Raw genomic sequence first — 16,175 nt, 5'->3', positions numbered from 1 at the left:
GATGTAGCGAGAGAGGACAGGAAGTTAATTGGTGTGAGTGAAGAGGACGCAGAGGACAGGGTTAGATGGAGGCACATGATTCGCTGTGGCGACCCCTGAAAGGGAACAGCCGAAAGGAAAAGAAGACCTGATTAATAAATCCGCTAGTTGTTTCAGAAAGCACAGAACCGCTCTGTGTTTTAAATAAAGTTTTTATTAAAGTTGATCCAGCTCAATAATAACAACAGCTAACTGAACACAAGCCTCCTGTAAACTGATAATAAAAAAAAAACAAAATAATGCTGCAGACTGGTCCACTCTGACACACACACACACACACACACACACACACACACACACTTTCCTCAGCTGTGACTCTGCTGTAATAAATTATATGTACAGTCCAGGTCCATCTGTGACTCCATCTGAGACCAACACACAGTGAGAGGGCGTCGTCACTCTGCAGCGTTGGTGCCAGAGTCTGCAGAGAGAAAATACAAACAACGTTAAATACAGATAAAACGGGCAGAGACGAACAAACATTACGATAGTGATACATCATGATATAATACATTTCCTGCAAACTCAACAGAAAAACTGTTTGTTTGGGAAAATCTGACAAAACAAGCTACTTCAGTGCCAGAAACAAGAGACACTGAATATCTTCTCCCAGCCAGACGAGTATTTCACCACCAGGTGGCGCCACAGCGCACGCAGCCAGGTCTGACAGCAGGAAAATGAAATGTGGTCGTTGTTATATACTTATCATTTATCCGTTTTGTTCTGGGTCGACTCGCTCTTTCCGTCACAGGCAACGATTTTGACCTTGTCGACCTTCACGAGGTCCGTCACCTCCCTGAACTCCACGTCGTTCAGGACAAACGTCCACACGTTGTCACAGAACCTGTAGGTGTTCAGGGAGCCCTGGAGGACAGAAAGACAACAGCTGAGTAACCGAACAGTCGAAACACAGTCGAGACAGTACGGACCGAGAGACAGTACGGACCGAGACACGATACAGATGAGACAGTACGGACCGAGACACGGTACAGATGAGACAGTACGGACCGAGACAGTACGGACCGAGAGACAGAACGGACCGAGAGACAGAACGGACCGAGACAGTACGGACCGAGACACGGTACGGATGAGACAGTACGGACCGAGACACAGTACGGACCGAGAGACGGTACGGACCGAGACACAGTACGGACCGAGACAGTACGGACCGAGACACGGTACGGATGAGACAGTACGGACCGAGACACGGTACGGACCGAGACACAGTACCGATGAGACAGTACGGACCGAGACACAGAACGGACCGAGACACAGTACGGACCGAGACAGTACGGACCGAGACACAGTACCGATGAGACAGTACGGACCGAGACACAGAACGGACCGAGACACAGTACCGATGAGACAGTACGGACCGAGACACAGAACGGACCGAGACACAGTACCGATGAGACAGTACGGACCGAGACAGTACGGACCGAGAGACAGAACGGACCGAGAGACAGTACGGACCGAGAGACAGTACGGACCGAGAGACAGAACGGACCGAGACACAGAACGGACCGAGACACAGAACGGACCGAGACAGAACGGACTGAGACACGGTACGGATGAGACAGTACGGACCGAGACACAGTACGGACCGAGAGACAGTACGGACCGAGAGACAGTACGGACCGAGAGACAGAACGGACCGAGACAGTACGGACCGAGACACGGTACGGATGAGACAGTACGGACCGAGACAGTACGGACCGAGACACGGTACGGATGAGACAGTACGGACCGAGACACAGTACGGACCGAGAGACAGTACGGACCGAGACACGGTACGGACCGAGAGACGGTACGGATGAGACAGTACGGACCGAGACAGTACGGACCGAGACAGTACGGACCGAGACACGGTACGGATGAGACAGTACGGACCGAGACACGGTACGGACCGAGACACAGTACCGATGAGACAGTACGGACCGAGACACAGAACGGACCGAGACACAATACGGACCGAGACAGTATGGACCGAGACAGTACGGACCGAGACACAGTACCGATGAGACAGTACGGACCGAGACACAGAACGGACCGAGACACAGAACGGACCGAGACACAGTACCGATGAGACAGTACGGACCGAGACAGTACGGACCGAGAGACAGAACGGACCGAGAGACAGTACGGACCGAGAGACAGTACGGACCGAGACACAGAACGGACCGAGAGACAGTACGGACCGAGACAGTACGGACCGAGACACGGTACGGATGAGACAGTACGGACCGAGACACAGTACGGACCGAGACACAGTACGGACCGAGACACGGTACGGATGAGACAGTACGGACCGAGAGACAGTACGGACCGAGAGACAGTACGGACCGAGACACGGTACGGATGAGACAGTATGGACCGAGACACAGTACCGATGAGACAGTACGGACCGAGACACAGAACGGACCGAGACACAGTACCGATGAGACAGTACGGACCGAGACACAGAACGGACCGAGACAGTACGGACCGAGACACGGTACGGATGAGACAGTACGGACCGAGACACGGTATGGACCGAGACACAGTACCGATGAGACAGTACGGACCGAGACACAGAACGGACCGAGACACAGTACCGATGAGACAATACGGACCGAGACACAGAACGGACCGAGACACAGTACCGATGAGACAGTACGGACCGAGACACGGTACAGATGAGACAGTACGGACCGAGAGACGGTACGGACCGAGACACGGTACGGATGAGACAGTACGGACCGAGACAGTACGGACCGAGAGACAGTACGGACCGAGACACGGTACAGATGAGACAGTACGGACTGAGACACGGCACGGACCGAGACACAGTACCGATGAGACAGTACGGACCGAGACACAGAACGGACCGAGACACAGTACCGATGAGACAGTACGGACCGAGACAGTACGGACCGAGACACAGAACGGACCGAGACACAGTACGGATGAGACAGTACGGACCGAGACAGTACGGACACAGTACGGACCGAGACACGGTACGGACCGAGACACGGTACAGATGAGACAGTACGGACCGAGACAGTACGGACACAGTATGGACCGAGACAGTACGGACCGAGACATACGGACGGACCGAGACACGGTACAGATGAGACAGTACGGACCGAGACACGATACAGATGAGACAGTACGGACCGAGACAGTACGGACCGAGACACAGTACAGATGAGACACAGGCACGGATGAGACACGATACAGACCGAGACAGTACGGACCGAGAGACAGTACGGATGAGACACACGGTACAGATGAGACACGGTACGGACCGAGACACGGTACAGATGAGACAGTACGGACCGAGACACGGTACGGATGAGACACGGTACAGATGAGACACGGTACGGACCGAGACACGGTACAGATGAGACAGTACGGACCGAGACACGGTACAGATGAGACAGTACGGACCGAGACACGGTACGGTGAGCCAGTACGGAGCGAGGACAGGGTTTAACTGTCCAACAGAACCTGCAGGTGTTGACGGAGAGGTGGAATGAAATGACTCCACGTCTCAGAGACAAACGTTTAATAAGCGTCTGTCCTTCAGCTTTAGTTCCTCGTTACTTTTCAGAGGACAAATGTTTTTCTTCATAAACTCTTTAACCCGCCTCGGATCAGAGAACGCATCGTCACAGAGCTGAAGACGTGGTTCTCGCAGGACGGCGACGCCGCAAACACGTGACGACCTTACAGACCATGATGCATTGCTGCAGATGAAACTACCCAACAGGATATAAAGCAGTTAGAATGAGCTGAACCTGAAACACCTGCAGCAGTAAAATGCAACACACACATGAATGCAGCAGGAATATGAATCCAGAAACATCAGATATAATAAAACACTGACAGGAAGCGTTTTACTGCACAGGGACGACTCTCACTGAACACTTTAAGGACATTTAGCTGATTATACTTCATACTTTACTGCAGTGAGGTTTGAATACTTGTAGTGGAGTATTTTCACAGAGTGGCGTTAAAGCTAGGTAACTATTTTGAAATTGTCTTTACATCCCGACAGCAATCAATAACTCAAATGCTCTGGGGAAATAAATGAAACAAACCTGGCCTGTCTACCTGCTTACCTGTCTACCTGCCTGCCTGTCTACCTGTCTACCTGCCTGTCTGCCTGCCTGCCTGTCTACCTGCTTACCTGCCTGCCTGCTTACCTGTCTACCTGCCTGCCTGTCTGCCTGCCTGTCTACCTGCTTACCTGCCTGCCTGCTTACCTGTCTACCTGCCTGCCTGTCTACCTGTCTACCTGCCTGCCTGCCTGTCTACCTGTCCACCTGCTTACCTGTCTACCTGCCTGCCTACCTGTCTGTCTGTCTACCTGTCCACCTGCTTACCTGTCTACCTGCTTACCTGTCTACCTGTCTACCTGCCTGCCTGTCTACCTGTCTACCTGCCTGCCTGTCTACCTGCTTACCTGTCTACCTGCTTACCTGCTTACCTGTCTACCTGCTTACCTGTCCACCTGCTTACCTGTCTACCTGCCTGCCTACCTGTCTGTCTGTCTACCTGTCCACCTGCTTACCTGTCTACCTGCCTGCCTGCTTACCTGTCTACCTGCTTACCTGTCTACCTGCCTGCCTGCCTGCCTACCTGCCTGTCTACCTGCCTGTCTACCTGCTTACCTGTCTACCTGCCCGTGCACTCATTGCACATGAACATGTGTTTGGGGGGGCTTTTCCAGTTGGACACTTTAAAAATCTACCCGTCTCCTGCTAGTTTCTCCAACGTTACGAACCCGAGCTTTAAGTAAAAGATCTGAAGGCTTCTTCCACCGCTGCAACCTGAAAGCGTCCTGTCAGGTGACACTGAGTGAGGGACAGAGCAAACTACGGGCTTATAACGTGAAGAAGGTGAGTGTTTGATACCGGATCGTCGCTTTAAGGCCCGTCCCCTTTAAATCACAGAAGAGCGCTCGGAGCTCAGTCACTTCGCTGGTGCATGCTGGTGTGAAAGGGTGAGGTTTGAGGGGCAGAGGTCAGAGGTCACAGGAGGGTCAGAGGACGTGGACTCACCCTGAAGTTGACTCTGTTGCGGACTCTGTTGGCGAGCGCCGTGTTGATGGCTTTATCAAACTGAAGGAGGACCTGCAGAGCCAGCTGAGGAGTGATCTGCTGAGTCTGAACACACGAGACCGAATTAACATCTGACACAATGTCGTCGAGTTCACAAGCGGCATCTCCGCTTCTTACTTTTCCCCAAATCCACCCGCCAACACCTGTAAAGACCACCGATTAACACGCTGCACCTGGCTTGTTCAATCTGAAAAAAACGAAATAAAAAAACGAAATCACAAGTTTGCAGATTCAGAGTCAGAGCCGGACTGTTTCTTCTTCTTCTGCATGAAGAAGATGATGTTCTATGAGTCTGTGGTGGCCGGTGCTATCCTGTATGCTGCTGCATGCTGGGGCAGCAGGCTGAGGGCAGCAGGCTGAGGGCAGCAGGCTGAGGGCAGCAGGCTGAGGGTAGCGGACGCCAACAGACTCAACAAACTGATCCGTAAGGCCGGTGACATTGTGGGGGTGGAGCTGGACTCTCTGGCGGTGGTGTCAGAGAGGAGGATGCTGGGTAAACTACATGCCATCTTGGACAGTGCCTCCCACCCGCTCCATGACGTGCTGGTCAAACAAAGGAGCACCTTCAGCGGAAGACTCATCCCCCCACAATGCACCACAGAGCGCCACAGGAAGTCATTCCTGCCTGTGGCCATCAGACTCTTTAACTCCTCCCTCTAAGTGTCAGTCTGTATGACCCGAAGTCACTAAACTGGACATTGATCATTAACATCTCTGCCATAATTGAGATAATTGTGCAATATTCTGTGTAATACCTCCGTGCAATATTAGTTTTTTCTTATTTATTGCTACTGAAACTATATACCTCAACTACTCTTCGACAGTACATGCACCTCCGCTTATTAATATTATTTATTACATAAGGAGTTACATTGTATTTTAAACTGTACTTTCATCACCAACCAGTAAACCCACTTGGTACTTGACACTTAGTTTATCTTATACTTATACCGACAGGATACTTAATTTATTTCTGACCTGTTTTATAGTGTTTATTTTTTCTAGTACTTCCTCCTGTGTGCACTGACGTAAAGACGAGCTACTGCAACAAAGAGTTTCCCTTCAGGGATCAATAAAGTATTTCTGATTCTGATTCTGATTCTGAAGTCTTGTCGGGTTTGGTGCCATTGTGCCTGTTCAGAGACCAAAACCTGCGTCTGCATGCCATCTTTCCCACACAGACTGGACTGAAGCAGTCAATCTAAATAAAGGAAGTTCAACATGAACCCCTAAACTGGACCTTTTCAGATCCTGAGTTCTCAGTTCTCATTCTGGGTTTCCACTGTACTTCAGGAAACACGGCTGTTAGCAGATGCAACACAACAGAAATCCTCATTACACCAACACATCTGTCTGATAATAAAGAAAATATGAAGAGGATGCAAAAGCAAAGCGACTGGTGCTGCTGTTAAAGTCACACCAGGTTAGCCTAACTTCGGCTAAGCTACGAAGAACTTTGATTCACCTACATGCTCTCATTTTAAAGCTGTTACTAAATTATCTACAGTAGCTAATAACTTGCAGTATTTTTAACATGTCAGACGAAAAGACATATTAACTTCTGCCTGGAACAAATCAGTGCTGAAGCAAACCGCAGCTAATAAGCTAAAGTTAGCCCGCTAGGAGCTAACTAGCGTCATTAACCGCCGCCGCTGCAGTTAGCAACATGCTAATCCAGGTTAGCTGTGAGCAAACAGTCGTCATGTACGAGGTTAGTGTCACCTGTATGAGCTCGTCCAGACTCTCCTGCAGGCTGTTTCCCAGAGTGGTGTTCCTGTACAGCTGGTACGCCATGATGGAAAGCACTGAAAGAACAAATAACTAGAGCAAACTATCCTTCACACACAGAGAGCTAACGGAGCTAACTGAGCTAGCCGCTTCCCTCCAACAACAAGCTAACAGGCAGAACGCTTCCGGTTAAACTTTTCAAAATATACACGGTTTCAGCTTTTAATGCCACTACACAACACTGACACCACTGTCCACTGTTGCTACTTGCACAAGGCTACTAATTCAGATTCTGTCCTGTTAAAATAATAATAAATAATAATAATAATAAGACCTTATATGAGAAATGTCAAGCATGTAAAATGCCACATACATGTAATAGCCTTTACATTATAAAGAAATAGTACATAATGAAACAAGCCATGACTAATAATGATATAAGGAATATACAATAAAAAAAAACATTTTATATATAGCCTATATATATATATTTTTATTATGTATATATCAAGTGAAAAGTGTCACAAGCCAGACAGTCTTTCACGCTGCGTTGCATTTTATAAACGTATATGTATATGTAAAATCTTAATCTGTAGGAAATCAAATGTAGTGCAGTGAAAAGGAGAATATTTCCCTCTGAAATGCAGTGGAGCGCAGTACGAGAGCAAATGTACATTCAACCACTGAAAATATCACATAATAAGCATGCAAGTAATTATATAAAGAACAGAAACTGTAAATATAATGTGACATAAATACATGATAGAAAGTCACTGGCCAACAGCAAATCATCATTATATTTACAATATCAATACTATTTTAAATCAAACACACACAGAGCTGTTTTGGTTTGTTTTTTGTCTATCTATCCGTCATGTTCTGTTTTTCCGTGTTTCCCTTTTCTGTGTCGCTGTGTGTCTCCGCGTCTTCATGCTGTATGTTTTACTTTGGCTTGTGAGTCGTTTCACTGGTTTGTATTTTGTGTAACTTTAAGAATGACCTGAAGCAATGACGCAGCTTTATTGTGAAATGTCTCAGCCATACATTAAATTACTGTTTTGGCCATTCAATAGTTTTAGTTTCACTTTGTACTTATACTTTTTATTTGTTGCTCTACAGTATCACGGTCGAACTCATTCCTCCAGAAGTGATTAAGTTTCTGCCTTTATTTTGAAGGGCACGCGTCCCTCACTTCCTGCTTTGATCTTTAACTACGGAAGCTGCGAAGGACCAAAACTAATAATGTTTCTTTCACCGCGTTATTTTTTCATGTATTTTCCATTTCATTCAAACTGATCACGGCCTTTATTATCAGAATCACTGAACGTTGTTTTTAATTAACCTCACTTACATGTTTCTTGGAGGATTAGTCGGTGTCATTGATTTATTAATCTTTATTTACAGTTTTTTTCCAGTTGCTAACGAGCGTCGTTCAATACTGAAACCACATTTTCAGAACTCTTCACACAGTCAAACAGCTGATCTCACCTACAAAACAAAACACCGGCAACACTTCTCATTCAGAAAACACACATTTCATTCACACACTGGCCTGAACACACTGACAACAGGCAGCATCACATGACAGTTTCACTGATTTTCCACATAAATACTGTGACACAGTTTCACTTTACTGAAAGCATCTGTAACACGAATGAATCAGAAATTAATCAAAATTTCATTTTTTTTAATATGAATATAGAACTTGAAAATTAGAACCAAAAGGTGGAAAAAGAGGGGAAACACTCCAGGGCTGCAGTGATAATAAAAAAAGAATAAATAAAATACATTACTACACATTACTGCAGCAACATGTGCAGCTTCCGGTCTGCTCTCTGTCCTCATCAGCATCACAGCTGAGAAACTTCCTGCTGGACGTCCGATCCGTCCGGCGGCCTGCAGGAGACACGTCTCCGCTGCCTGCAGGGTTTCAGTTTACTTTCAGCAGTTTAAAATAATGCTGCGCATGTGCCGTCGTCCTGTTTTGAATGTGTGTGTGATCATTTTCAATGCAGTGTGTCACTGTTTTGAAAAGTGCATTTTGTCTGAAAGCGATGACAAAATGGTTCCCAGTCTGGTCCGCGCGGACTTCTGTTTCGCTGAGTGTGTGAAGAGTTTTGAAAATGTGGTTTCAGTGTTGGACGACGCTCGTTCAAAAAACTGTGATCTGCAGTTGAGGAGGATCTGTGAAACCAGACTGTGGGAAGCCCACTAGATGGCAGCAGAACATAAAACAGTAAAACCACTAAAAGCTAACTTTCTAAAAGCTCTCCTGGGCTTCTTCATCACTGGCTGACATTTCACACCTGTTTTAGGACTGATTTTAAGACCTTAGTGACAGAGGTGGAGGAAGTAGAAATACTCCACTACAAGTACGAGTCCTGAATTCAAAATGTTCCCTGAGTAAAAGTACAGAAGTATTTTCAGCTAAATGTACTGAAGTGGCTCCTTTCACAGTGTTATATTATTATAGAATATTATGTTGTTCTGGTTTTATCACTAATGGATTCGTGTCAGAGCATTTTAATGTTATAGTTTGTCAATTTTAACACTTTGTGTACTACTGTGTAGATTAGCAGTATAATACTGCATCATATCATATCAGCATATCATGTGGTTTTTATGTGAAAAGTAACTATAAGAGTTAAATAAAAGTACAGTGTCCCTCTGAGAAGTAGCAGAGCAGAAGTAGAAAGCAGCAGAAAGTGGAAATACTCAAGTACAAATACCTCAAAGTTCTTCTGCAGTGAAGGGACTTGGTTTCCACCTGAGTCTCTGCAGATCTGAGAGCTCGCTCGACTCGTTTTCTCTCTCTGCTTCAGTGTTTATCGGAGTGGAAGGAGAACGAAACAGGATGGAAGTAAAGTAAAGTAAAGTAAAGTAAAGTAAAGTAAAGTATGACCAAACTGTATTTAAGTTCAGAAGGCTTCTTATGATATTTCCTGTGTTTGTATACATTTACATTTCTATCAGTCCAGCAAATAACTTGTGATGACGTTCTGAAGATGCCTCCAGAGACGAAACGTTTGCAGAGAGATTAAACTAAAGTCCGTCCTCTGATCGGACTCCGGGCGGGAGGACGGGAGGGCGGGCGGGAGGACGGGAGGGAGGACGGGAGGGAGGACGGGAGGACGGGAGGACGGGAGGAGGGCGGGAGGGAGGACGGGAGGGAGGACGGGAGGGAGGACGGGAGGACGGGAGGGAGGACGGGAGGACGGGAGGACGGGAGGACGGGAGGGAGCATTTCAAGGTTTAAGCTTCAGCTTCGTTCATGAAGCAACACACACACACACAACACACGCTACACACACAACACACACACATACAACACACACACAACACACACGCAACACATGTTACACACGCTACACACAACACACACACACAACACACACACATACAACACACACACACACACACACACACACAACACACACACATACAACACACACACAACACACACACATACAACACACACACACAACACACACACAACACACAACACACACACAACACACACGCAACACATGTTACACACGCTACACACACAACACACACAACACACGCTACACACACAACACACACAACACACGCTACACACACAACACACACACACACTACACACACAACACACACTACACACACAACACACACTACACACACACACACACAACACACAACACACACACACACGTATAAACACATGTTCAAATGTTTTAAATTAGAATAAAACTATAAAATACAACAAAGTATATTAAAAAAACACTACAGGAATTATACTTGCAAGGAAGATATACAGTAACTGTATACATATGTACAGTATATATATGTATATATATATATATATATATATATATATATATATATATATATATATATATATACTGTATATATATATATATATATATATATATAAAATCTTCGTCCTTCACCCTCCGCGGGTGGTCTCGTCCTTCGAGCTCGGGTCCTCTACCAGAGGCCTGGGAGCTTGAGGGTTCTGCGCAGTATCTATGCTGTTCCCAGTACTGCGCTCTTCTGGACCGAGATGTCTGGTGTTCTTCCAGGGATCTGCTGTAGCCACTCCTCCAGTTTGGGGGTCACTGCCCCGAGTGCTCCGATGACCACGGGCACCACTGTGGCCTTCACCTTCCAGGCCTTCTCCAGCTCTTCTCTGAGCCCTTGGTACTTCTCTAGTTTCTCATGTTCCTTTTTCCTGATGTTGCCATCGCTTGGTATCGCCACGTCAACCACAACGGCTTTCCTCTGCTGTTTGTCCACCACCACGATGTCAGGCTGGTTCGCCATTACCGTTCTGTCAGTCTGGATCTGGAAGTCCCACAGGATCTTGGCTCGGTCGTTCTCTACCACCTTCGGAGGTGTTTCCCACTTTGACCTCGGGGTTTCCGGTCCATACTCCGTGCAGATGTTCCTGTACACTATGCCATCGCATCTCGCCCATCTCCGTCTTGTTCCAGTAGCCCATTTGTCGTCTCGATGCCCTGGTTCCCCAACACCTGACGCAGACCTTGTTTGGCCGGGCGACGTCTGAGCCGGCATGTCATATATTTCATTGTCACTCATCATCATCATCATCATATATATATATATATATATATATACATATATGCAGCAGTGGGAATGAGGACGGTGCACAGTGCAAAGAGTAATGGAGGCAACATCTGTGTAATTCCTGACTGTTTCTTGATGGGGTCCGCCTAACCGAAGCCCAGGAACCACGAACTGCACCTTTCCGCCACATGTGGCCACGCAGCCCCGCCGGCCGGTGCAGTGTGTGTGTGTGAAGGCTTCCTCTCAGGCTGGAGGTAAAGCAGCTCGCTGCTGCTGTAAGCGTTTCTGCGTGATGGATGTTGTCGGCGAGCGGCTGTTTGCTCCGCTGACCTCTGACCCCGCTCGGTCTCCCCGCTGAAGGAAAATAAAGCACAGCGCCGCTCGGTAAATACGGACGAGGACGGAAAACGCAATCACCGGGAGGGAGCGTTGGCTCGACACGAAGTGAAATGATTAAAGATGATGCATGAATCTGGAGCCTCGGAGGGAAAATAAACTGATGTGTTTCAGGTCTTCAGTCTGTGTTAGAGCAGGAAGCACTGACGACGATCCACCAATCAGGAAGCACTGACGACGATCCACCAATCAGGAAGCACTGACGACGATCCACCAATCAGGAAGCGCTTCCTTCACTTGATGAGAGCTGCATCGCATCAGCCGTCTCCACTCAGCAAATCTGCGACTGGCTTTATTAGCTAACAGATTCATCCTGTCCGTTACGCAGAGTAAAAACAAAATGTCACCTGAAAAAGTCACGATGGACTGAAGGAGAAGACCTGTCTGTCTGTCTGTCTGTCTGTCTGTTCACCTGTCTGTCTGTCTGTCTGTCTGTCTGTTCACCTGTCTGTCTGTCTGTCTGTCTGCCTGTCTGTCTGCAAGCTGGGTCTGGCTAACATGCTAAATGCTAACACACTTACGGTGGATCCTCCAGGTGACTTCTGAGGTCACTGAGGAACTTTTACCTTCAGAGAGGCTGAGAGGACTGGTTACAGTGGGACAGACGGACAGAGAGGACTGGTTACAGTGGGACAGACAGTTCAGAAGGCTTCTTCTTTTTTATATTTTTCGCAGCTTCTCTTCATCAGCACCAGGACAAAATGTCAGCCAGGAGAAAAGCCTTCAGGCAGGGCGTTTGGCTTTCGTCTGGCGTTTTCCAAACAGGAGGGACGGATGCTCCGTGTGACCAGATAAGGAGAGCTGTCTGAGTGTTTAATTGTTGAGTATTTCTCGGCGTGTCGGCGCGAGGAGGTTAAACAGCTGATTAATGCGAGGCTCAGCTCCCGCAGCTCCACGCCGCCGCTCGCTGTTATGATAATGAGCTCGTTCCATATGCAGATTCGGTCCTCAGAGGCCGCACGCAATTAACTGCTCTCGTTGACTCGAGTAATTATTTGTTTGCAGATTTAATTTGGAGATTTAGAAAGTGTCGATGCCACATGATGTGTGTGTGTGTGTGTGTGTGCGTAATCCAGACCTGCTGCAGAAATAATGCAACAGCTGACTTTTTTTCCTTTTGCAATACGACACAAACATTTTGGGTTCTTTAACTGCTTTACATCCTGCAGCAATGCATCATGGTCTATGAGGTCATCACGTGTTTGCAGCGTCGCCGTCCTGCGAGAACCACGTATCAGAGAAACAGCCTGTTTTCAGCTCTGCGACGACGCGTTTCCCAGCTGATCCGAGGGGGGGTTAAAGAGTTTATTCAGCTTCAGGAGGAGGAGGAGTTTCCTCAGCACGTGAAGGAAAAACTCTTCATCCTTCAGCTCGTCACTAACACCCGGAGATACGAGGTTTCCACTGGACGGTGAGGGTAAAAACCGTAATCTGTGAAGTGACTGAAGCTGAGTAAAGAGCACAATATCTGCCTCTGAGATGAAGAAGTGTGAAACTGCATGAAATTAAAATACTCAGGTAAAGTACAAGTACGTGGAATCTGTCCTGAAGTACAGGACTTGAGTAAATGTGCTTGTGAATGTAGTTTAACCGCGTGTGTGTGTGTGTGTGTGTGTGTCTACACAGGACGCCTCGCAGCCTTTTCTCTCCTTCTTCACACACGAAGCATATCTTAACGCTCCGAGTCGCTTTTCTTTTGACGTGTGTGGTGGCATTTCTGCGGAGTAAAGAAACACTCGAGGCGGCCGCTCGTCTTTCTGCAGGTTCACTTCGAGCGTCTGCAGACGGACTCGCGGCAGCAAAACATTCACCAGTGTGACCTGCTCTGAATGAGTCTTCAGGGTCGGGCTCCTCAGCGTCCCCGAAGTCTGGACGCAACAGTCCCAGCGTGTTTTGCAGTCCAAACAATCGGACGCAGATCAAGTCATGACGAGGGAATAAAAAGATGTATAGCATCTGTAGCAGGACGCGCTGCTGCTGTCGAAGTGCAGGCGCTTCCCGTTGAAACACACGTGTTCAACCGTCACCGAATGTCACGTTTAGTTTCAGGGCGGGCCGTGATTGGTCAGCCAGGTCAGCGCAACATGAGCCAGAATAAAAAAACACGAACATTACAGACACAAAAGTGTCGCACGGGACAAACGACATCCTGATGGTTTGGATACTCTGAGAACATGTAGAGCACACTAAACCTGCTCAGGATGACTAATGTACTGCCCAGTATCTGTGTTCACTGTGTGTTTGTGGTCGTCTGAACGTGTGTTTACTGACAAAACCCTCCGACGTTTCCTCAGAGGAAGACAAACAGACTGCAGTCTGTGTAATTTCGGCGGATTACTCCTTCAGTCACGCAGCTCTCTGATCTCACAGAGCAAACATCGGCGCTCTGATTAGTGGCATTAGTGTTAATTAGCCGACAGCGATCTGAAGTCAAACACGCTGAACGGTCCGCGACGAGTTTCTGACTCTCCGTTTGAAGCCGCCGCTTGGTTTGTTCGTGAGACGCAGGGCGGAGCAGAAACGGCCAGGCGAGGGGCGTCCGGTCCGTTCACCGGCGGCGGGAACGTTTGAAGCACGAGATCTCATCAGCGAATTCAGACTTTTTTTACTGAGAAAAGCCTTTTGTGGTGTTTCAGCTAGCAGGACTGGCAGAGCAGGAAGGAATCTGCTGCCCGCTGTAAATGACTGTCTTCTGTGGGGTGACTTCATATTTGTTCAGATCTGACTTTCTGACGTTTGTTTTGCCAAATAAAAAAATGATTACGCCTCAGAAATGTGTCATTTTTGAAAAAAATGAACAAACTGCAGCCTGAGGCGTCGGTCGAGTTAAAGCCAGCCTGTTCCCCGAGATCGGAAAGGAGCTCTGACGATCCGACACGAAGATTCAGTTTTTATTTTGGTTCATTCGTTTAGTCGGAGCTGAAATTTAGCCTCAGAACGGCACACGGGTTTTCCTCTTCTTCACGGTCCTTTAGGACGGGTAACAATGTCATGTGACTGTTTGGGGGCGTTACATGTTGTTAAATTCTTTTTCAAACCTTTTCCTTTTACTCACAGCGCCCCCGTCAGGAAAACCAGCGTCTAAGGAAAACCACAATTTTCCTCATTTGGATTATTTCTCACCTGAAGACAGCGGGGGCGTGGCCTGTATCAACACGGGAGGGCGTGTGTGTGTGTGTGTGTGTGTGTGTGTGTGTGTGCGTGTGTGTGGGCTAACTGTCCAAAATAAATTAATTACCACGATCCAGCTTTTTAAAATGTGCCAGTTAATAAGAGCTGAGACATAATTAAATTTGCGGCTGAGCGACCTTGGGAGAGTTAAAACATAAAAGCATGATGGATGGAAGACGCACACGCACACACACACACGCACACGCACACACACACACACACACACACAGGGTCACTGCTGGTCAACTGACTGAAAGTTATTGTACTGAATATTTCGATTATTGAAACAGAGTCTGAGGTCAGAAGCGGCTCACAGCGACGAGGTCAAAGGTCAGAGAAGAGGACGGCAGGTTTCTGTTAGCACTGAAGAACAGTTAGCTAGCAAACTTCTCTTCACCGTCGCAGAAACAGATCACGACATCATTCTGTCGGGAACTTTCTTTAGAGATTTAACCAGAAACGCATTCATTTGTTTCTCTTAAAGAGGCTGCAGGACACGTAATAATAATAATAATAATAATATTTAACAGAGAAGATCTAAATACTGTTACAAAATACAACATTACAAAGTAATCGAACGTGTTTGATTGGCCAACGCGGCGCCTTGTCAGAGGAAGTCAAGTTGAGCCAGGTTCAACTTTTTAAACGTTTTGTTTTCCGTTTCCACGGAGACGTTATCCGGCTCTGCTCTGATTGGTGCACTGCTCCTTTGTGATGTTTTATTTGACTGACGGAGCGCCGTTTGACATCTTGTCAGATTTTTGCCTGAAGCGGCAAAAGCATCGCAGACTCAAGACGTAAGACCGCGAGCGGGACCGGTCGGGGATCAGTTCCCCGTCAGTGGTTAATGGTGCTGAGTGTCCTCAGCCTGACGTGATGAATGTGGAAATATTCTCTCAGGTTTAAAGGACAGACCGACTGTATTTCTGAGTTCTGGTCGCCTAACAAACCGCAGCAAATTACATATTAACTTTCTTTTACGCTTCGCTTTTGTCTCTCGGCTCTGAGAGAAGTCATTTCTTCATACATGACACGAGCGACCTCCTCTCAAAGTATTTCATGGACGTAATCAGACGCATCAATCACGGCGAGGCGGCGAGGCCTGTGTTAATCCTCTCCGTTTGGAGTTAAATGGCCCCAAAGACTAATGGAGGAGCAGCCTGAGCG

The 16,175-nt window shown here is 47.4% G+C and overlaps 1 protein-coding gene across 1 annotated transcript; it reads right to left on the bottom strand.

Moving 5' to 3' along the window:
• Positions 1-173: 173 nt before the first annotated feature.
• On the bottom strand, positions 174-7,063 carry gtf2a2 (general transcription factor IIA, 2). Its single transcript, XM_044202195.1, has 4 exons — positions 6,867-7,063; positions 5,085-5,189; positions 746-903; positions 174-460 (listed from the first exon to the last, which is right to left on the bottom strand). Coding segments are annotated over exons 1-4 (336 nt in total). The 5' UTR covers positions 6,939-7,063; the 3' UTR covers positions 174-459.
• Between the last annotated feature and the right edge of the window lie 9,112 nt (positions 7,064-16,175).

This window comes from Siniperca chuatsi, linkage group LG1 (genome assembly GCF_020085105.1).
Source record: "Siniperca chuatsi isolate FFG_IHB_CAS linkage group LG1, ASM2008510v1, whole genome shotgun sequence".
Lineage (NCBI taxonomy): Eukaryota > Metazoa > Chordata > Actinopteri > Centrarchiformes > Sinipercidae > Siniperca > Siniperca chuatsi.
Note: the sequence above shows the minus strand (reverse complement) of the source record. Positions and strands in the feature narration are given on the sequence as shown.